Below are 22,210 nucleotides of genomic sequence, written 5' to 3'. Positions count from 1 at the left end.
CTGCTGGACTTCAACGCCTGAATGAGGCACCCAGTAACTGTCTAAGAGAAGGCCTGTATCATCCGTTGTATCCAGCAGTGTTTCTGCAGAAGCAATCCCGTGGTGCATGGGCATGTGGGATATTGGCCCACCATACTGAGTGCAAGATCTGGAGGAAGACACTCCATGTGTGAAGGTCATGACTCACAGGAAAGCAAGCTGGCTGCTTGGACATTGCTGCTTCAGGATGGCTAAGACAAAGTAGTTAATAAGCCTAATTTGCTGACTTTAATTCCTTTAACTGAATCAGCTCAGAAGGAGCTAAAATCTACACCGGAGTCTTAGCTAGCATGTACAATGATTTAACCTTTATCTTGATCAAAATGCAGTCATTTTGCCAACTGATACGAATTGCACTTGAATCCTTTTTCATCAACAGCCAAAGATATCCACACTGGAAAGAGATTCCTGTAAAAACAATCAAAATATGAGCTTTGTGTACATAACAGACTTGTAACCAGAGAGTCAACTGACAATTAAAACCTGCTTTAAATTTTAGGGATTCCAACCTTGGAGTGAGTGAATTCTGATTCCGTTTACTTTGCTTTATGACTCTAACCTACTCTTTCCAGGCATTTTATTTACATATTTATGTTTTGGACTTGTCACAAAGTTCTTGCATTTATTGACTTCTAATGACATTAATCTTTTTGCTTTTTTTTCCTATTTCAGTGACAGTCTGTTGCTCCTTGCAGTGATTAAAGTACCATGAACATTCATTGTCTGTGTTATCATGCAGTAGTGACTTAGTCATCATGTCAAAATGATGGAGAACAAAGCTTGTAGTGTCTGCTAAACCTTGAGTCAAACAAAGACTAACAGCTTTTATCAGATCAAGGCTCTAGCATCTCTTGGCTATAGATCAAAAGCTTCTAGGACAAACTAGAAGCTTTTGATCATTATGTGTTTTACAAGAGAGAGCTGATAGCACCTAAAGAAAAGGGTGCTCAGTTCTCACTTTTTCTTTCAATTTCTAAAACAGAATGGACGGAATTTATCTGTATAGGTCTCATCTCTCTAGTGCTCCCCGTTGAGTGGAAACTGTTTTACTACATAGATTGCTCTGAAAGTAATGCCTCCTATTTATTCCACAGAAACTACAACAGATAAAAAAAGCACAACAACACTGTTTGGTAGAGCAGTTCATCAGTTACAAAGCAATATTTTTAAGCCTAGTTACTGTTATTAGCTATGCATTTTTGCCAGTGATGAAGAAAAGCCTGCATGCAGCACTTGTAAAAATCTGCACTAGCACAGGTGACCTGCTTTCACCACTGCTGAAATGCACCACCACTTCACTGTGCTCACATCCACTGTTTGGCCTCCACATTCAGAAAGTATCAATGGATATCAGTGGGTGCCATTTTTTCCAGACAGAGGAATGCAGTAACACACATTCACTTCATACACGTTTCTATGTCAGATGCCATTTTGTCAGACTGGCCTTCTGCTGCCATGTGTCACACAGCAACAAAACAGAACAGAATATTGGTGGGAAGTTTCAACCTTTACTGCCATACTGCCCAGCTGCCTTTGTCATCACGGGCCAACTTAATAAAATAGGAGGCATTAGTCTTGGAGCAGCGCTCATACTGTATTCAATATTATATTAAAATACCAATAAGAAGCCAGCAAATTCTATAAGACAAACTTTCTGGAAGAATGCTCCAAATTAGGTGAAAATACTTTTTATCTCATTTAAGAGCAACAGAGAGCATAAAAAGTAGATAAAGGTACCTAGAAGGAATTGTCCATCTAAGCTGATTCCTGTTTTCTCCAGCAGGTCAAAAAATGTTTTGGTTTGTGGTAAACTAGACATTCCTTTGTATACCAGCCAGCACCCATCATGAACTACAGTTGGCTCACAGTGCTTTAAATCAAGTTACAAATCAAAGTAAAAGATCAAAATGTACAACTGTAATGTGTCACAGGAAAACAGAAAGGGAAAATGAGGCCATTGTCTATATCCCAGGCCCCTGCAAGAAGTTGGCGTACGAGATCATTTCTCTAAGAAATGCATTCGTTATCCTAAACCCCAGATTTACATCTTAAAGTTTTTACCAGAAGCATCTGCGAATTAAAAGCATCCAGTTGTGTTTGTGTGTCTATGCACCCATATACATGTGTGTGAATATTTTAGTGAGTGCAAGACCTCTTGTTTCTAAATCATCACTGATAATCTAACAGTTGTTTATATTTAAATGAATGGTGTTGCTAACCAGAATGTTCTGCCTTCTGGAGTCCAGTCCTTTTTTTACATTACAAACTATCTGTAAATGATTAACGCTCTCTGTGGAATTGAACAAGGAGAGCCAAGTGCGTGAGGGGCAGGAAGAAAAGCAAGAAAATGTGCAGCACCCCTCCTCTGCAAGAACTGGAAAGGCCTTTGGGCTGTCCATTCCTCTACTATATAATCACATAATTCTTTTCGCAGATGGATCAAACTTCATTCTAAATGCAGTTGGGTCTTTTCTTTTTACCCCTCCTCTTGTTACTTCTCTTAGAAGCTGCTCCGAAATGCCACCAGCCTGTGAGTGTACTAATCATAGAATCACTCAGGTTGGAAAAGACCTTAAAGATCATCGAGTCCAACCACAACCTAACCATACTACCCTAACTCTAACAACCCTCTGCTAAATCATGTCCCTGAGCACCACATCCAAATGGTTTTTAAACACATCCAGGGATGGTGACTCAACCACCTCCCTGGGGAGCCTATTGCAGTGCTTAACAACCCTTCTGTAAAGAGGTGTTTCCCGATATCCAACCTAAACTTACCCTGGCACAACTTGAGGCCATTTTCCCTCATCCTGTCACCTGTTACCAGTAAGAAGAAACCAACCCCGCTCTCACTGTAAGCACCTTTCAGGTATTGGGAGAGAGCAGTAAGGTCTCCCCTCAGCCTCTTCTTCCCAAACTGAACATCCGCAGTTCCTTCAGTCTCTCCTCGTAGGGCATATTCTCCAAGCCCTTCACAAGTCTGATTTCCCATTCATGTTTACCCAGGCCCACGAGTTTGACAGTGGGGTCCAACAACTGAGCATGTTGAGAAGACTCTTCTGTGCACATTGAGGGAAGAGTTTGCTACCGCTAACAGATTCACTGAGAGGGGATGAGAGTAGTCTGCCTTTGTTGGAAAGCAATGCTGAGAGGTGCATGCTGGGAAAGGCATATCATTGCCCTGCTCCTCACAGCTGGTATAGGAGATTTTTACTGTTGCTGTCCGGCCTTTGTGTATCTCTGTATACCAGCAAGGCTTGTACTAAAATACCAGAAGGGAACAAGCTGAGTGTGTTTTGTTCCAAGGCATGATTGTGTGTACAGGCAGAGCGAGGCACTCTGTGCCTTCTCCTGCAACCTAACATTACACTTACAGCATGATTTATTCAGTCATTCAGGTAGCTCCCTACTGAGTTTGCAGTGTTTCTGAGTACGGACAGAGCTACTCCATCTTCTAGAGCATGAACTGTCCCCATGAACCTTGTGTGTGCTCCGTGCTTTGATCTGCCTCCTCCTCAGCTTTCTGGACTCTTAGGTGTCCAGAGAGACATGTCTAACAGGTGGAGCATCTCACTATGAGCCATGCTATAATTTCTGGGAATTAATATATCAAATGTTTTAGTGGTTGGGATTGTTCCTTGCCTTTTATACCAGAAACAAGGCAGGGCCAGACTGGAATACCTAGGAAGCCAGCTCAAGCACAGCAGCAGAGGGATATCCCTCAGCCAGTTGGCCTTTGTGTGGGAGAAGCTGGTCAGACATCCTTGTTTCTCCTGAGGGACCTGAAAACTGACAAAGTTAAGCAATCCTTTTCTTGCTTTTCTGGGTATGTAATTTCTGTAGTTGCCATGGAGATGTTATGTGATGATCCTTGAGAAAATCCTTCTATTAAGATGTTATCAACTATGATTGAAATTTTTAGAGCCTCTATTGTGCACACACTGGAGAGGCTTTTATTTGCAATCTAACAGGTAATATTAAAACATGAAATGCTCTCTGATTATGCAGCACGGTGCCTCAGTCTCTTCATCTGAGGAACAGTGTAAAAATCCATTCTGTCCCTTCCCTGTTCTCTCATTTATTTCCTAATTCTGCTATTTGATTCTTGAGTATAGGAAATTGAAATTTAGGAGATGAGAGATTTTGCTGTAACTCCTCAAAAAGAAATTACTGTTCATAGTGCTTGTAATATTATAGTGGATGGATATGTCTGTATACATCTATAGTGAGCATGTTAAAAGTTATTTTTTTTATTATCTTTTACCATTAAAATTCATCACCTCAGTTTGGAATACATTATGGACATTACCTAATCGGACTGAGGAATATAAATAAGAATGCATGAAAATGATTGAAGCGTGGAGCTGAGCAGAAGTGCCCCATTTCTGTGGATGATCTATCCTCTCAAGCTCCCACACCCTTTGATACCTTACCAAGATTTTTTTCTCAGCCTTTACAATTTGTATCTTTCATGAAAAAAAAAGATGCACTCTAAATTCAGAAGCTAATGGAAGACAAAACCTAGCAAAGGCAAGAGAACTGCAATAGTTGTGAGATAGGAACTATATCTACTGTGGTTTGGAATACTGTGTAACAACTCATGTAAAACATGTGAAGTGTCTTGTCTTCAGTCAGATTTACTCTGGCTTAGTTCCCTAGCTCTCCTCTCTTCTTTTGCTCCTAAAAAAGACAGAGACAAATGTTTTAATTCTCTCCTTGTATGTCCTTTGTCTTCCATGTCACAGTGAGGGATCCACATGTATTTTCATTAAATGTTCCAATACTGTTAATTGCTCTTTTGCTATTGTTTCAGGTCTCCTTCAGTACTTTACGCGGGGCTGAATCATATGAATATACAAATTGTACTGTGAAAACCCCTGAAAACAAGGAACTTATTTTCTTTATACATCTGTAAAGCACTGAGTACAGCCAGAGCTTTATAAGTAATAATAGCTAAATGATAAGCGTCTCCTAATTCCACATGGTAACTCTTTCAAAGCTATGTTTTTTGTTAAGGATTCTGAATTTGCCTTGCTTCAGAGTTAATTCAGAATTGTAATTTTAGGAGGCGTTTCTCCTATTTTTGTTACAGGATCCATTCATCTCTGTCTGGAGAAATCCTAATTACTGGAATTCAGATGTGGCATTTGAAGCCATGTAATTCATAACGTTTGTTGAGAACACCTTTAGATCACAAATAAATGCAGAAATAAAGACAAATAGTTTAACTGGCATTGTAAAGCTAGCAGAGAACATGCCTTCAAAATGATTTTTTTTTCTTTTCATCAGTTTAATTTACCAGCATGAAAAGTTTCCACAAATAATGCCCATATACCTTTTACTCAATACAAATTCAGTTAATCTTTCTAAGTATTCATTTCAGGGGCTTGGAAACTTCAGATTAATGTGCAATAGGAAAACACAGCTGTTGTATGGGTAACTTGCATCTCACTGTATAACTGAATCTCCAATGCAGATTTTACTGTGCTGGGAATAAATTTATTAGAATTATTGCCAAAAATTTAGATTTCAGCCTGGCTTTCATTTGTCATAAGTCCCTTGCTTTACTTTAACAATAAAAAGAGACCTTGCATATAAAAGGCTCTTTTAAAACACTGCCAGAATGATGTGAAAAGGTGTTAGGGTAAATAAGCATCAGGCTCTGCATGAGTGCTCAGAGGAGGATCATATGCAGCAATATGTAATTCTGCCGTTCATTTATTTTGATTAGCAATACACTGCCACTCCAGTTGGCAAATAGATGCCTTCTGTCTGATCCTTCAGAGCCCCCTTCCCCACGCCTGAGCTTGCGTGAGAGGCTTATGCATCTGGGACGTGGGATGCCACGTACTGGTGAGAGTGCCTTACTTGAGACAAGTTTATCACTTCTTGAATCCCCCGGGCAGTCCCTCGTAAAGTCATGATCCTTTGGTCACTTTCATGGCTGGCAAACCACGCAGGGTCACCATTTTACAGCACTTGCTGTGGCTTTTGAATTTTAATCCACCTTCAGCGTTCAACATTGGCAGGTGGTTTATAAAGAACATGATGCTAATGGGGTATATTTTGGGAGGGTTGTTTCAAACCTGGAACAGTGCCTTCGTAGACTCGCAAACAGTTGTTTTAACACAAATGAGGCAGTGAGGAGTGGAGGCCTACAAATGGGAATCGAAAGGCATTCCTTGAGCCAGTTTTGCCAGCAAGGGAAACACAGAATCATAAATTCATAGAATTGCTTGAGTTAGAAGAGATCCTTAAAGGTCGTCTGGTTTAATTCCCCTGTAATGAACAGGAATGTCTACAGCTAGATCTGCTTGCTCAGAGCCTCATCTAGCCTGACCAGTATGTCTCCAGGGATGGGGCATCCTCCACCTCTCTTGGCAACAGGTTCCAGTGCCTCACCACCCTTACCATAAGAAACCTCTTCCTTATATCCAATCTAAATCCTCCCTCTTTTAGTTTGAAACCACTTTCCCTTGTTCTATCACTGCAGACCCTGCTAAAGAGTCTGTCTCCTTACTTACAGCCCCCCTTCAGATACTGAAAGGCCACTGTCAGGTCTCCCTTGAGCCTTCTCTTTTCCAAGCTGAACAGCCCCAGCTCTCTCATAGGAAGGGTGTTTCATCCCTTGGATCATTTTTGTGGCCCTCTCTGGACACACTCCAACAGATCCACATCTCTCCTGTACTGAGGATTCCACATCTGGATGCAGTACTCCAGATGAGGCCTTACCAGCACAGAGCAGAGGGGCAGGATCACCTCCCTCCACCTGCTGGCCACGCTTCTTTTGATGCAGTCAATGATACAGTTGGCTTTCTGGGCTGTGAGGGCACATTGCTGACTCATGGTCAGCTTGCCATTCACCAGTACTGCCAAGTCCTTTTTGGTACGGCTGTGTTCCTTCCTTATATCTCCCAGCTTGTACTGATAGCAATGGTTGCCACAACCCAAGTGCAAGGCCTTGCACTTCGATTTGTTGGAACTCATGAGGTTTGTGTGGATCCATTGCTTAAGCCTGTCTAGGTCTTTCTGGACAGCATCCCATCTCTCAGGCGTGTTGACCACACCACGCAGTTTTGTGTAATTCAGAAAATAATGACTGCACTTCTTGGTGTCATTGATGAAGATGTTAAAGAGCATTGGTTCCAGTACTGACCCCTGAGGTACAACACTCATCTCTGATCTCCATCCAGACATTGAACCTTTGACCACCGCTCTTTGGGTACAGTTGCGCAACTAGAGATCTGACAAACATTGGTAAATCCTCTGTCTATTGTCCATGTGCTGCAAAGCCAGCAAGTGACTTTAACAGCTTGTTTCAAATCAAATTAAGGTAAATGAAATAAAATGTCTGTATTCTTTTACTTTTTGGAAAACTTACAGGAAGGATGTTTCTAGGACAAGTGTAATGTATTTGGAAGCATTGGAAGAATGCGTCAACAGTTTGAAATCTGGGGTACAACAAAGTGGCCTGTAGGTTCAGACAGATGTTTTGGAGATGAAGGGATTTGCATCTTATGCCAACAGTTTTGAGTATTTCAGTCTTTTTCCTGTAGAACTTCTTAGTCGAGTGAAGTAGCACCATGGCTCTGGAGTTGTGTCTGCAACTGAATTCCCTTGTGGAGATTTGTCTCAAGACTTTTGTGTGGGAAGTTCTGCAGTTGTATGGATGATATCACAACTGGATATCACAACTGGAAACTCTGTGTTCCAGAGAATGTCATGTTTATTACTTAGAAAACTGGCTGCTACACCAGTCCTCTAACCTCTAAAGGACACTGAATTGTGGACACAGCACAAATGCTAAAGCCTTTTATATGACAAGGTTAGAATACAAGGATTCTGGTGGCCTTCAGGCCAATACAGCAACCATTTCAGTTTGATAGTGTAATCTTTCTTCTGTTGCAAGTCATCATCTTTCATTCATGCCTGGTTTTATTAGTCTGAGATGTTGTATCCTATTTTTTCTTTCTCGCTTTGAGCACTACTTTATATGATAGCTCTTGTGCATTAGGAAAAGTCTGTTAGCTTATGGTGCTCTTTGATTTGTGAAGTTTACAATCTAATTTTCTCCTTTACTGAATTTTTGTTCCGTGTTGTTTTCTTTAACATTGGCATGTCTGAGTATGAACACACATAAGACAGTTTTGCCGTGCTATAGCTGTGTGGTGTGACTGTACTTTCATCTTGCCTCCCATGTGATATTTGACCTCCCTCATGCACTGCACTCTGCTTTTAATCTTTAGGGGTCTGTCCAGCCCTGGCTTTGGAAGTACGATGCTATCACACTATTAACCAGAGCTCATTAACACATGTCAATTTAGAGCAGGCAGCGCAGTATATATGCCAACAGCAACATTCAGGTGAACCATGTGGTCATTACGATAAAATGATCTGAGCAGTGAGGGTAAGTTTAGAGCTCAGACTGCCACTATAGATTTGCCATGATCCTGTGCAAGCACTGTTTTCCCTGGCTCCTCAGCCCTGCCCATGGCCTAAGTCTCCACATTAGCCTTATGACTGTCAGAGTCTGCCCCAGCGAGGCCACAGAAAGGCCAGGCTCCAGTCTGAAATGGGCTTTTGCCAAGCCAAGCCTATGGCCCTGCCCATCCTCTGTCTCCATCCCCAGGGAGCTGCTTGGTGCCCCTGGCTGCCTGTTCCTGTCTTAGTATGGGAAGGCCTTACCCTTATGGTCTCCATGAGGAATTGCTGGCACTATTGGCCCTGGGAGATGTCATATGGAATGCTGAGGGAAATTTTGGTCTCAGTACCAGGGAAGTAATGAAACTATGGTTGCATACATTGTCTCAGTAGTTCCCAGAAAATTAGAAGGCCAAATATTTGAGCTGCTCTCAGGAATTTCTGGAAACTGCAAAAAGAGCAATGACTTTTGAGAGATAATTCCAATTCAGAACTTGGGTGATCATGGTGAGAAATCTGGAGCAGCCCACAAGGCTAGTTGAAGAAAGCTCACTCTAATCTAATGAAGCAAAGCTCTCATGTAATTGACAAACCAACTGCTGAGGTACAAAAGCATTTAGTGCTGGAGGGGGCACCAGCGATGCACAGCATGGGAAGACTTCCTACTGGAATCCCTATTCATGTGTTACATAGAGCCATAAAAGGGGCATTTGATTCAGAGTTCCTGGAGGTAGATACTCAGATCATCATTGGAAGCAGTAAGTGAGTGTAATTTTGCAGTTTTTGTTTATAATGACAAATTAAACAGAGTCTCATCCTCTGCCACCAGCTGCATGCAAGTTTTATCTTAAGAGAAAAGGAACGGTTCTGAGAAAAATTATAGGCCAAGACAGTCATTCTATATGATACCTTATACCTGGATTTTCAGCAACCCAGAATGGATGTAAGTGCACAGGTCTGCCCACTCATGCAGATTGAGCTTGGTGACCTTACTGTTTCCACCCATGTTCTTCACTGACAGTGTTGCTCATCCTTTGCAGCCATGGCACGTACACCTCGTCTGAGGACTGCTGGCTGCCATCAGGAGTTAGGGCTCATAGGGAATTTTACACCAAATGATGAAAGTGCTTTTGGCAGCTTAAAAGCTGGATTGAGAGCCCCCTTTGAGACCAGCACAGTTTCTCCCTGAGTCTGGTTGCCTCCTGCTTGGTTTCTGCAACCGTTGGCTGGGATTAAGGAGCTGTAAGGTGCTGCTCAGAGATACAGCTGTGAGGGCTGCATTGGCTGCTGATCTGGAAAAAGCTGCAGAGCCCATGCTCTGTGCTGCAACTAGCAGGGATGTATTACAATTACTTACGTGAAGGCAACAAAATGATGAGGTAAATGAACTGGCAGTTCCTGTTTTTTGTTCCCTGCTGCCGCCTTATTCTTAAACCCTTCATGATGAGGCTGACAAGGTCACCTCTCCACCCCCTCACAAAGGAAAATGTGTCATTTAGAAAGACCAAGTCTTAGGGAGCAAGAAAACAATTTTGATTTAACTACTATTTTATTGATAATGCTGTCTGTTTGCTGGATGAAGAAAGGAACACAGTAATCCACATATGAATAGTCAAACTTTGCACAAGATTTAATACCACCAACACCAAAGCTCTGGGGAGGAAAACTCACCCCCCTGTGCTTCTATGAGGCCCTGGGTGATGGCCATTTGATAGCAGTTTCCCAGTGTAGAAGGAGAATGCAAGACTCATCATGTTCCCGTAGTACTTGTCTTCGTGACATTTTGCAATCTGCAGAGCATTTCACCATGTATGATTCTGTTGTCTGCTTTTCCTCCTGAGCCTAAGCTGCTGCAGAAGTGAATGGGGCTGGAGATAGATGGATTCAAATATGCCTCTTAAGATTATCATCCTTTGCTAGACCTTTTGTGGTAAGGCTGCTCTTTCTTCATGCTTTTGGAGATGTTCATTCATTGTCTTTGTTTGTAAAAGTCCACTGATACTACATTTGTCCTCTCTGCAAGCTAATGTGTCTTCTCACGGCACCATACCAGTGGCCTTGGATGGGTGAGTATACTTATGGCAGCATACAAAGGTTGCAACATTTCAAACATAGATGGGAAGCTCTGCTGTGCATCTGTTCATTGAACTTGCTGAAATGACATCTTTGAATGGCAGTTTCCCAAAATAAGAGAGTCCTACTTGAATGCTTTTAATTTCTCAGCCTCACAGAAAGTTTGCAACGTTTTTTAAAGAAAATTAGGCTGATTAGAAAAGGATTTGGTTAAATAACATGGTACATTAAAGAAACTGTCAGCAGACTTATGACCCATATGACTTATGACAGGCTGCTCTGTCAAATAGTGGATATGTTGAAACATAAAATCACTGTGTTCTAATATGAACAGTGTGATTGCTGTTGATTTTACTTCTGGGTTATGTAATAAAACACACACTTAAAAAAAAAGAAAGAAGAATCTGTGTGTGTAGTGTTCGTGTGAGACACATCTAGTTTTTCCTTTTGCAAGATTAAAGGACATTTTCTTCTAAAGGGCTGCAAAACCACCTCCTGCATTGGGATGCCCTTCCAGTTCCCAGTTGTTTACTACTCAAGCCCTAGGCACCATGCACAAGCTTTCTTATTACAGTCCACTGTACAGAGAGAATTTTTATCAGTTTCTTAGTGCAGCCTGAACTTAGTGACTAAAAAGTGCAATAATTTGTTTTTGATCCTGTTATGATGTACTATCAGAAAACCACTGTTATATTGTTCTTCTTCACCTAATAAGTATGTTTTGTATTTCTCTGTTTGGTGATCCTGCAGACTGAGCTCTTGGGAGTTTTACTTGCTGCTGCCTCAAATGTTCTGATTAGCATCTCTTTGAGTATACAGGTATGAAATCATTACTCTTTATTCTGCGTTGTTTGTATTTAGAAAGCAATTTATTTTATGATCTGTTTTTATGGTGAAGTTCAAAATACAAATTTTGTTGCATTTAATAAACATTCCTTCTCTTTAACTCGCGTTAACTTGCAGCAGTTCTTGGCTAGGTGGTATACCTCAGTTGGTTATTTGCTGTGATTCCCATATGAGAACAGAATCAAAATTCATAAGTCCTCCTGCACCTCCTTGTACTGTGCTGTAAGAATGATCAGATGTGACCTCCATCTGGTCCCAATGCACATCACAGAAACCTGTCTCATTAGGTCCAATCTAAACTGGAAGTGACTGCATATTCTTAAGAATGCTTAGTGAAGTGATCAATGTGATTAAATATATGCAGGCATAAAGATGGTTTTTTGGTGTTTTTTTTTTTTTTTTTTTTTTAATAGAGATGCAACATACAAAATAGTGTACATTACTGTGCATTGGTGGCCTGTGGCTTGGAGAATTATGTTTTTCTTTATATTCCCTTTTCCTTCAAGGGCTAAGCTTCTTCCTAGGATTTAATCCCCTGAGCATTTTCCAAAGCATGAAGCTGCCATAATGTTCTGCTTTTTCTCACAAAGGGTTATAACTGAGGCTATGGCATATCACAGACATCACTGTTTGACCCATATTCTGTAGCGAAACCTGCCGATTGAAATGGAAGCATGAGGAAAATGATTTAGAACTTCCTTGTGACTCTGCAGTGGCACTTCCAAAAGCAAATATCAGATGGTGGTATAAAATGCATACTTTACAATAATTTATACTATGATAGCTATATCAGTTTGCTTCCATCTTTTTTTTTTTTTTTTTTCTTTTGACTCATTTCCCCATGCAGAGAGGCTGATGGGGTATCTGAGAAAGGAAATGATATTCTGCAGTACCAATGTGGTAGACATGATGTTCTTCCCCATAATGACACCTTCCTTGTGGTGAATGCCTGGGTTCTGTTTCAGAACTCCAGCATGGTCAAAATCAAATTATCCTGTTATATACAGGTACTTTCTGTACAGTCAGAGGGAAAACAATGATGCTGTGTAAGTGATACCTTCTCTATGTGGCAAGTACTGATGAAATACTACTTGAGCATGTATTTCTCTTGTTGATACTGTTAAAGCTGGTTTTTCTTTTGAAAATAATGCTTTAGCTGAGGTCTTTTTCTAAGGTCAGGTAGGAGATTGTAGCCAAATCCTAAATTCTCCGTAATGAATTAACAGTCCTCCCAACAGTAGAAGTAGTTAAGTGCTGCCTTTTCCATCTTGGAATTGTATTCCTAGCTAGAATACTTATCAGGAGCAGAAACAGCAGGTTGTTCAGTCCCCTTCTCCTAGTCTGTTGCCAGAGTTCTGATTCTGGCCCATTTCTTCTCCCTGGGTGTTGCTAAATTCACAGCGCAACCTGCTCTTCTGTACTTTGAGACTAGCACAGAGGCTTGCAGGGATGGCTGAGAAACACTAGCTAGCATTCACTTCATGCTTTTCAGGTTTGTTCAGAGGTCTAATTTTTCAGTCATTTCCACCATGGCTTAGGAAGTACACATCTGAGTTAACACAAAGCCATCTGTCTGCAATAGCAAGCTGAAAAGCGTGCTTAAAGAGAAAACGTTGACGCACCTGGAATTCAGAGATGACAACCCCTTAATTACTCCACTTTTGCTATCCATAAGAACACAATGGAAGTCTTTCTTTTCATGCCTGTTCCTAATAATTAATTTTCCAGAAATGCATTCATCTCCGACTGGCTCGCCAAGCAGAGCTGAAGCCCTTCTACAGGAGCAAGCTGTGGTGGTATGGAGCTGTCCTGCTGGGCCTTGGAGAGCTGGGCAATTTCACAGCCTATGGATTTGCCCCCATTGCCCTTGTTGCTCCACTAGGATGTGTATCTATCATAGGTGAGATGTTTCCCATGTTTTGCTTGGGTACCTGCTTTAATTGAATGCTTATTTGTGACTGGAGGATAATACCACAGGAACTGCAGCAGGAGCATGAGGGGAAAATGCTAATGCTGTGGTTTGAAAAGAAATGACTCATATATAATTACGTGAGCTAACAATTTAACACAAACCCTGTACTTAACTCAGAGACTCTTCTAATATTTTTCTTTTTTCTTTTCTTTTCTTTTTTTTTTTTTTTTTTTGCTCTGGGGACTCTTGTCACTCTGTGCTGTGCTAATTCCTGCCATTTGGTCACCTGGTTCTGTACCACTGGTGCTGGCAACACAAGCTGTCAAGGCCAGGGGCTGATATCCTGCTGCCTGCAGAGCTATGGTCAGATCCTGAGTACCCAGTGTGTTTTCTGTGCTACCATCACACCAAGTAGTTCCTGCTGCCTGCTCCTTGCCCGTCCCTGTACTTAATGTTGGGTTGGGCAAATTCACCTGTCTGTACTCACCTGGCACTGGCAGGTACCCTCACACTTGGGTGTACCTTGGGGTCTGAATGGTACCAGTTTGTCCTGACCCACACACTAGAGTCACTTCTGCAGAACAGTATGCTCTGTAAAAATGAGCAGCAATTTTTCTTTCATTTGATCATTACTTTCTTTTTCTCACTGTGTTTTACGAACCCTTCTCTGACCAAAGAATACTTATGGCAGCAGGGAGCAGAAATTTCCTGGAATTCTTATCTTAGTTATGGATATTTCATAGAATCATAGAATATTCCAAGCTGGAAGAAATCCATAAGGATCATCAAGTCCAACTCCTGGCTTCACTGAAGACCACCCAAAAATCAGATGTGCAGATAGGACTTCAGTAGAATCATTTGTATTGTTAGGATGCAATTGATGCAATCTTTATTTCATCATTTATTTATATCATAGTTGTTTTTTGTTTTGGACTTTTTTTTTTTGTAGTTAGGGTTTTTAGAGGGCTATCCCAGGTATGAGGTCTCTTGCTTCTTTGATAAAGAAACATACATTTTAAAAGACGTGGTTATGTTGTGCTAATGCAAAGCAGAGTGCACAGGGCAGTATCATACAGAGTGTGGGAAAACAGAGATACAGAGTGCAGCATATCCCTTAATCATATTGTTCACATCCACAGCTGAAACACACAGGGCTGAGATATAACAGTTCTGTATACACTGAAGCTCATTTGTTTGCTATTGACAAGTGATAACATTTCATGGTCTTTGTCTCGCTACCAGTTTCAAGCTCAGAAGCAATGCTGCAGTGAGCAATTCTGCATGGGAAGGTCGAAAAATGAATTATCTTCCCTGTGGACTGTCTGTCTGTATTGGAAGGAGGCAGCCAAACATATGTGGGTGCAATTTAGCAAAGAAGTTGTGGGGGAAGGAAACTGCAGGCAATTTACTGTAACCTTTAATGTTAAACTATTGCAGAATTTTGGAGAAAGATAAAAAACCACTGTAGTTCACCACTGTAGGAAAGATTTCTCAAGGAAAGGAATGAGATATTACCTGAGATGAAAATGTAAATTAACAGGACAGATCCCAGTGTGATTTTGGTGGCTGCAGTTTTATCTTTAACAATTGTAGGCATTTCCAGATGTTTCTGAACATACGGGAACCTGATCTAATTTGTTGCCCATACTGAAGAAAACGCAAACATATACATCTAGAAAGAAGAAATGAAAAGCATTAGGAAGGGAAAAAATTACTTTGGTTATTAAGCTGCTGCAAAGAAAAGGTCATATTTAGGGTGATTTTTATCTGAAGAGATTTCTTCTTCCGTACCTTTGCAATATATGAAGAATCACTGCATCTGTTTCCTTCATTTTCCATTTCCCTTACTTGTAACAAATACCAAGAAATCATTTTCCTTACTGCTATATTTTGTCAAAACACTTATCCATTTTTCGTTTTTTTTTTTTTTTAATCTTTAACTGACCCCAAAATGTTTATCCTGGAAGACCCCAGAAAGCACTTTAATAACTTGTATTCCATTCCCATATATCAGCTGGCAGTATCCCTTTCTTAGCCCAAACAATAGAGATATCTGAAGTTGTATTTAGTCTAGCTAACATTCCCTTAAGGAAGGGAAAGTAAAAATGATGTGGATGGCCAATTGCAACAATAACTTCCCAGTAACACTTCCTACCACAAGATACTTCCCTGTCTTCTGAAATTAGAATCAGAGAAAGAGCAAGCCTCTTTTCAATTTTAGAATAGTTCAGAGTTTAGGGCAATGACAAACTGACCAAGATGCAGCACATCAGCTGCCAGTGGCTGTGCAGAGAATAGGTCTTCCATTTTTAGAGATCAAGAAATACTTTTTCATTATGATGTGATCTCGTTTAGGTGGAGACTGTGGACTTTGTGTCGTCTAGTTGGCTGCTCTTTTGAGGCACACTGTTGAATGTGCAACTTTTCATAACTTATTTTTTTTAAATGAAGAAATTAATCACTTGTTAACAAACTCCAAATCTGTATTTGAACCTTCTGAGAAGCACTTTTTTTCTGAATGTGTTTTCAACACACCTACAAGAATAGAGTTCTCTGTCACTGACTGGGTGCTCAGCACCTGTGGCCGTGCAGAGAAAAGCTGTGCTTCATGGTGCGCCCAGCTGTCCCTGAAGATCTCTGTGACTCGGGGTCCACATTTTTCTTTGCTTCAAAACCAGGATGTGGAAAGAGAATAAGGCATATTGGAGTCTGCCCAGTCCAGATTTGGGCTATTCCCATAATGTATCTCAAAACTTCTGAAATAGAAAGCATCTTGGGTCTTAAAATAGATGGAGCCAACAACTATTATATCCTGCAATCACGGTTAACCAAATCCAACTGAATTTTGCATTTAATTCAGTATCAATTAAATAGCAAAAAGTTTGTGCTTCATCCTATTGAGATGGGTGCTTTAGAAAGAATTCATCACCACAGACCATGAGTTGGCACAACACCAGTAGATTTTTCTCTTTTCTTAGAATTAAGCTACAAAGAGTATATATTCTTTTCTTGCACAGTGGAAGCATTTCTGTGTGTGGTTGCAATGATGCAAGCTCTGCATCTGTTCAGGGTTTTAAATAGTTTGAGAAGACAGCAGTTGTTTTCTTTCAGAGGAAAAATTGGTAAATTTTTAATTAAAAAAAAAAAAGGAGGGGTAATACATGTTTGATGTGATCATTAAAAAGCTTTTTATACTTAAAAATTAAAAATCATTTTTTACAAGCAGCTTGGGTAATTTTAGACCCGTGTGGTTTTTTTGTTCATTCCCTCGCTTTTGCTTGCAGAAATAACTTAGGGGAGTTGTGTGAGGAGAGGCCAGTGGAATCAGAGATGGCTTCTTATGCAGTTTTCATCATTCTCTAGAGAGTTTTTTTTACACTTAACTCACTTAGGCTGACAGTGTTGAGATCCCTTTTCATTTTCGTATGCTCCTTCTAAATAGCCATGGGGCAAGACGTTGCTTAAGGCTTTGGAAAATGATATCCCTGATGGTGTTTTAGGGAAAAAACAATCTCAGATATTTGTGCAGAAAAGTATTTCTCCCACTCCATGTAACATAACACCTTTGTGGTCCAAGACCATGAGATTCTGAGAACTCTGTTACTAATGGGAACTGGGAAGCAGTCACCAGACTGTTCTTTAAAGTGCTTTTCTGAAGATGCAACAAAATCATTTCCAGGGTTCTTCCTTCTCTCTTCAATGTGTATGTTCTATAACCCAGTTTCCAGAATCAAACTCACCATAATGGCCTTTCTTTTGAGCAGTTTCTCTGAGATCTTGCTTGCTTGTTTATTAGGATATTGACACAGGGGAAAAGCAAATAATGTCTTGTCCACCACTTTTCCAGTAGTGATGTTTCGTCACATTAGAAATGTTGCATGTTCAGTTTGCAGAATATCTGTCATGAGGTCAGGCACCATCTGACTAAAATCTTTAATACCTTCCTTTGTATTTAGCACACCATTAATAGCTATAGTTTAAACTAACAGTAGTCTTAATGATTAGCTGTGATGAATTTGTGCATGGATGTCCTGGGCAGAGCTGCCTCTCTGTTTAACTCTATCTATGCATGCAGATGTTCCTTCATGTTCTCCAAATCCATGTTAATGGGCAACAAAGGAGGCCTAGGTTCCACCAGGTCTAACAGTACCTCTTCACCTCACACCTGAAGCCTCTCCCTTGTCTTCCCAAAACGACCCACAGTAGGACCATAGCCTGGATTTTCTTGGGCTGCTGCCCTCCCTGTGAGTGAGATAGGAATGCAGAAGGATAAGATGGTAGAAGCTTCAAGCTGATATTCTCTGGGAGATTCTGCTGTGAATTATTTACTTGCAGACTCCACCATGGAGATGTCATTACAGGTGCTTATTCTTCAGCTACGTCCCATTCTTGTGATGACCAGCAACCTAGCAACCTCAACTGTTCACTTTTTTCTTGTCCCACTCTTAGTGCTTGGCCTCCAGAACCCCTGTGGACATATTGGTACTCACCCAGGAAGAGCTGCTCCCCATCATCTGTCTCCTTAGCCTCCTGCTCATTTGGGTTACAGTGATCAAATGTACTACCTGCCTCATCTTCTCTCCGTATTTCCCTGCCTATGTGGCAGCCTACATTAGATTGGATGGATTAGTGGTCTTTTTCAACCTGTAGGATTCTGTGATTTATGATCTTTCTCACATCTGTACCAGGATGGTCCTGAATCTCTTCAGCTCAGTAGATAGGCAGAGGTCTGAGGATCTCCTTGTACAGAGCACATTTTACGGTCACATTTTCAGATGTGACCTTCCTGAGCAGCAGCATCTTCATAGTCTGAGCATTCCTCAGCAGTTCTAGTGTGAAATCATCTGGGTGAGTTTAAACTGCTTCATAAGTTGCAGGCAGGCCCATAAAGTGGTGCAAATGCTTGCACATCAAGTGAAATGTTTTCCCTGCTGCATAAACTGGGAGAGGTGCAAACATTAAAAAAATCTTCACATCATGGCTAGTACTCCTCCTTTGGCATTTATCCAGCTTGCCAGTGAAAAGCATAGAGAAGCATTCTGCAAAACAGGTGCCTTTAGGAGCCTTTGCCTAACTGGTGTGATCTCAGCTTTGCTACCAATCAGCTAAGCTTAGAATCATAGAATCATAGAATCATAGAATCACTAAGATTGGAAAAGACCTAAAAGATCACCCAGTCCAACCGTTCACCTATTCCCAATAGCTCCTACTAAACCATGTCCCTCAACACAACATCCAGTCTTTCCTTGAACACCCCCAGGGTCGGTGACTCCACCACCTCCCTGGGCAGTCCATTCCAGTGCCTGACCACCCTTTGAAAAGTAATACTTCCTCATGTTCAGCCTGAATCTCCCCTGGCGTAGCTTGAAACCATTCCCCCTGGTCCTATCACTAACGACACGAGAGAAGAGGACGACCCCCAGCTCACTACAACCTCCCTTCAGGAAGTTATAGAGAGCAATAAGGTCTCCCCTGAGCCTCCTCTTCTCCAGGCTGAACATTCCCAGCTCCTTCAGCCTCTCCTCATATGGCCTGTGTTTCAGACCCCTCACCAGCTTTGTTGCCCTCCTTTGAACACGTTCCAGGGCCTCAATATCTTTCTTGCAGTGAGGGGCCCAAAACTGGACACAGTACTCGAGGTGCGGCCTCACGAGTGCTGAATATAGGGGAACAATCACCTCTCTGCTCCTGCTTGCAACACTGTTTCTGATGCAAGCCAGGATGCCATTGGCCTTCTTGGCCACCTGGGCACACTGTCGGCTCATGTTCAGCCAAGCATCAATCAATACCCCCAGGTCCATTTCCTCTACGCAGTCCTCCAGCCACACCGCCCCAAGCCTGTAGCGTCGCCTGGGGTTGTTGTAGCCGAAGTGCAGGACCCGGCATTTGGCCTTGTTGAAACTCATCCTATTGGCTTCAGCCCAGCTCTCCAGCCTGTCCAGATCCCTCTGTAGGGCCTCGCTACCCCCAGGCAGATCCACACTTCCAGCCAATTTGGTGTCATCTGCGAATTTACTGAGGGTGCACTCGATGCCCTCATCCAGGTCATCAATCAAGATATTGAAGAGGACAGGCCCCAGCACCGACCCCTGGGGAACACCACTCACGACTGGTCGCCAGCTGGATTTGACTCCATTCACCACCACTCTCTGTGCCCGGCCCTCCAGCCAGCTCCTTACCCAGCCAAGAGTGTATCCATCATAAGAGAATAGCAATTTGAGACTAATGTTCAATTTCTTTTTCTCTCTATCAAAAAGACAGAAACAGCAAAATTTATCTGTGCATTTCTGAAGATTGTACCAATTATTCTAAATAAAGCTAATCTAAGACTTAAAATGAGGAAAATTAAGGATATACTAGCATTTTGGATGGTCCTGTGTGGAGCCAGGAGTTGGACTCAGTGATCCTTGAAGGTCCCTTTCGGTCTGGGGTATTCTATGATTTATAGTTATGGACAGTTATAGAAATCACTGCTTGAGGTAGGGTCTGAAATTAAAAATAAAGGTAAAGAGCTGAGATTCGTAGATGGTTTCAGTACCAGGAAAACAGTTTAATGAATGAAAAATATTCATTAAATTGTTTTGCGTAGAAAAAATGAATAATGGACACTGATTTTTATTTGAGTCTTTTAAGATTGGATTGGATTAAATGCAAAAAATGCACCCTAATGTTCAGTATTTATTCTCTGTTTTAACTTCTATTGCTCTATATTATTCCTTTCTTAAAAATAAGCAAGCAAACAAACAAGAAACAAGCTGAACTGCACATTTCTTGACTAGGAGGCAGAGGAGTTGTTTTCTCAGCTGGATTCTCACCCTTCAGTGTCTGCTGGTGGTAGAACCCACACATCATGCTATTCTTTATTCCTGTTTCTCCTGCAGAAAACCTACATATGGAGATAATCGCATGCTATCGCTCTCTGAGGAGAATCAGCATTGACTAATTTGTGTGTAGCACTATTACACCTCTCCCTTAAGGCCCTTAATTGTATACCATGCAGAAAATGGACATTTCCTATCATATTTTTCAATTTAAATAGAAATTCATACGCTGTAGTAACAGACAGTGAATGCAAAACAGACTGTTTTATGCCGGTGTGTAAAAAAGCGTGGTTGTTTCAACATAACAATTAAGCTTCTTAACAAACTCTTTTTTTTCCCTTTCCCATTTGATAGTTTATATTCATCACAATTTTGATGTAATAGCAAGCCATAATATTTTTCATTTGAAATAATAATTCCAGATTTCCAGATTGAAGAGCTTCAGGAGCTTTCAAAAAGGCTCTATTATAGAGATACAGACATTTTATTGATTTTATTTTATTTCATCTGATTTGCATGGTTCTCCTCTGCCCAGGCTTGATTATGTAATGTTCAGCCCTTAACAGATCATAGAATCATTGAGGTTGGAAAAGACCACTTATATCATCTAGTCCAACCACCAGCCTGTCACCACCATGCCCACTGACCGATGTCTGTCAGTGCCACATCTACACTTTTCTTGAACCCTTCCAGTGATGATTTTCTGCCCTTTTTTTTGGTCTAGCAGGCCAGCTGTGTCTGCTTTCAGCTGGAGTAAGATCCATGCCTTGTTTTTAAAATTTTACCTCATTAGTTAATAAACTGAAAACGTTTTGATCCAGCTGAAAGTATACAAATTGTCTCAGACAAGTGGAGATGCAGTCTTTGCTTCAGTGACTACAGGCTGACAATTCAGACTTAGAGCTGTGCGTGTGGTTGAACCAGTGGTTCCAAAACAATTAGTGTGTAGAACTATGATAAATTGCTTGCTTTAGTGCCATGCTGTTGCCAGCTTATGCTCTGACAATTTTTTTTGTTGTTTACTTTTCTTTGTTGCTGAATTCAATTGCTGACCAATTAAGAAAACAACCAGAGAATAGTCCTCGGTGACATGGATCTCAATCTCTATGACTGTCCACAGATTTTTATGATTATTATTTTAAAGAAAAGCAGGCTAACAAATGAAGAATTGGAAAGATGCATTAATACTTTTCAGCACAGCGATTGCCCAACTTCCTTAGTCTGTTCATTCATATGGTTGAACACAATGTTCAGTGATCTCCTTCCCACATTGGTATAACATCAGAGGATGCCCACAGCTCCTGTGGCAGAGAGGGGAACAAGAGGACCTTCCGTAGGAAAGGGGAGACTGGAGTGGGGTGATGGGAAGGGTTTTTACTCATATATGTGGTGTGCTTAGCTCTGGCCTTTGGCAGCCCATTTATTCTTTTGCCAGGGGTGACCACAGCCCTAGGATAACTCAGGCTGGAGGGGACCTTAGGAGGTCCCAGCCTCCTGCCCATAGCATGGCAGGTCACCGTGCACAGAGGAGATGGCAGGGACAATGTTTGTCAGCTAACACTGGCTTGAGAAGTGAACATTTTAAGGAGCGGAATGCACCTGAGGCTGTGAGGTTTTTGCTTTTCTGCTTCACCTGAATACATATTAAGTATTGGTGGCTTATCCACAGGGACAGGTGCCTTTTCTGTTCAAAGTCTCCCCTGGGTTTCACTCTGCTCCTCTTCCATTGGCATCTTCCCTCCTACTTCAGATTTTACCAATTCCTCCCATCCCAGGTGGCCTAATATACATTCTCTGAACCTCTTCTTTTTTTAAATCCCTCTACATATTACACATCATAAAGAGCATTAATTATACATATATTCTGTTGAGCTTGTGATCTCCTGTGCATTACTAGCTATCTCTGGAGAAAGAGCTTGCCACATTTGCATTATTCAAGTGGATGACAGTCTGAGTGACTGGAATCCTTATCTGGATGCATTCCTGTGCCTACTGCCAGCCTCAGAGATTGTGGTGTACCCAGGTTGCTATTTATCATCTCCAGAGATCCAGGCAGTGGAAATGTGGGCTTAAATCATATCACTCCAAATTGGATGCC

At 41.3% G+C, this 22,210-nt stretch overlaps 1 protein-coding gene across 1 annotated transcript in view; it reads left to right on the top strand.

Moving 5' to 3' along the window:
- The window catches only part of NIPAL2 (NIPA like domain containing 2), a 47,996-nt gene that overhangs the window by 5,797 nt on the left and 19,989 nt on the right, over positions 1-22,210 (top strand). The window contains exons 2-3 of the mRNA XM_042869584.1: positions 11,284-11,352; positions 13,108-13,279. Of these exons, the coding sequence (XP_042725518.1) occupies positions 11,284-11,352; positions 13,108-13,279 (241 nt within the window). The remainder of the gene's footprint in view (positions 1-11,283; positions 11,353-13,107; positions 13,280-22,210) is intronic.

Source organism: Lagopus leucura, unplaced genomic scaffold (assembly GCF_019238085.1).
Source record: "Lagopus leucura isolate 7727_CA_CO unplaced genomic scaffold, USGS_WTPT01 Super-Scaffold_100002, whole genome shotgun sequence".
Taxonomy (NCBI): Eukaryota; Metazoa; Chordata; class Aves; order Galliformes; family Phasianidae; genus Lagopus; species Lagopus leucura.
Note: the sequence above shows the minus strand (reverse complement) of the source record. Positions and strands in the feature narration are given on the sequence as shown.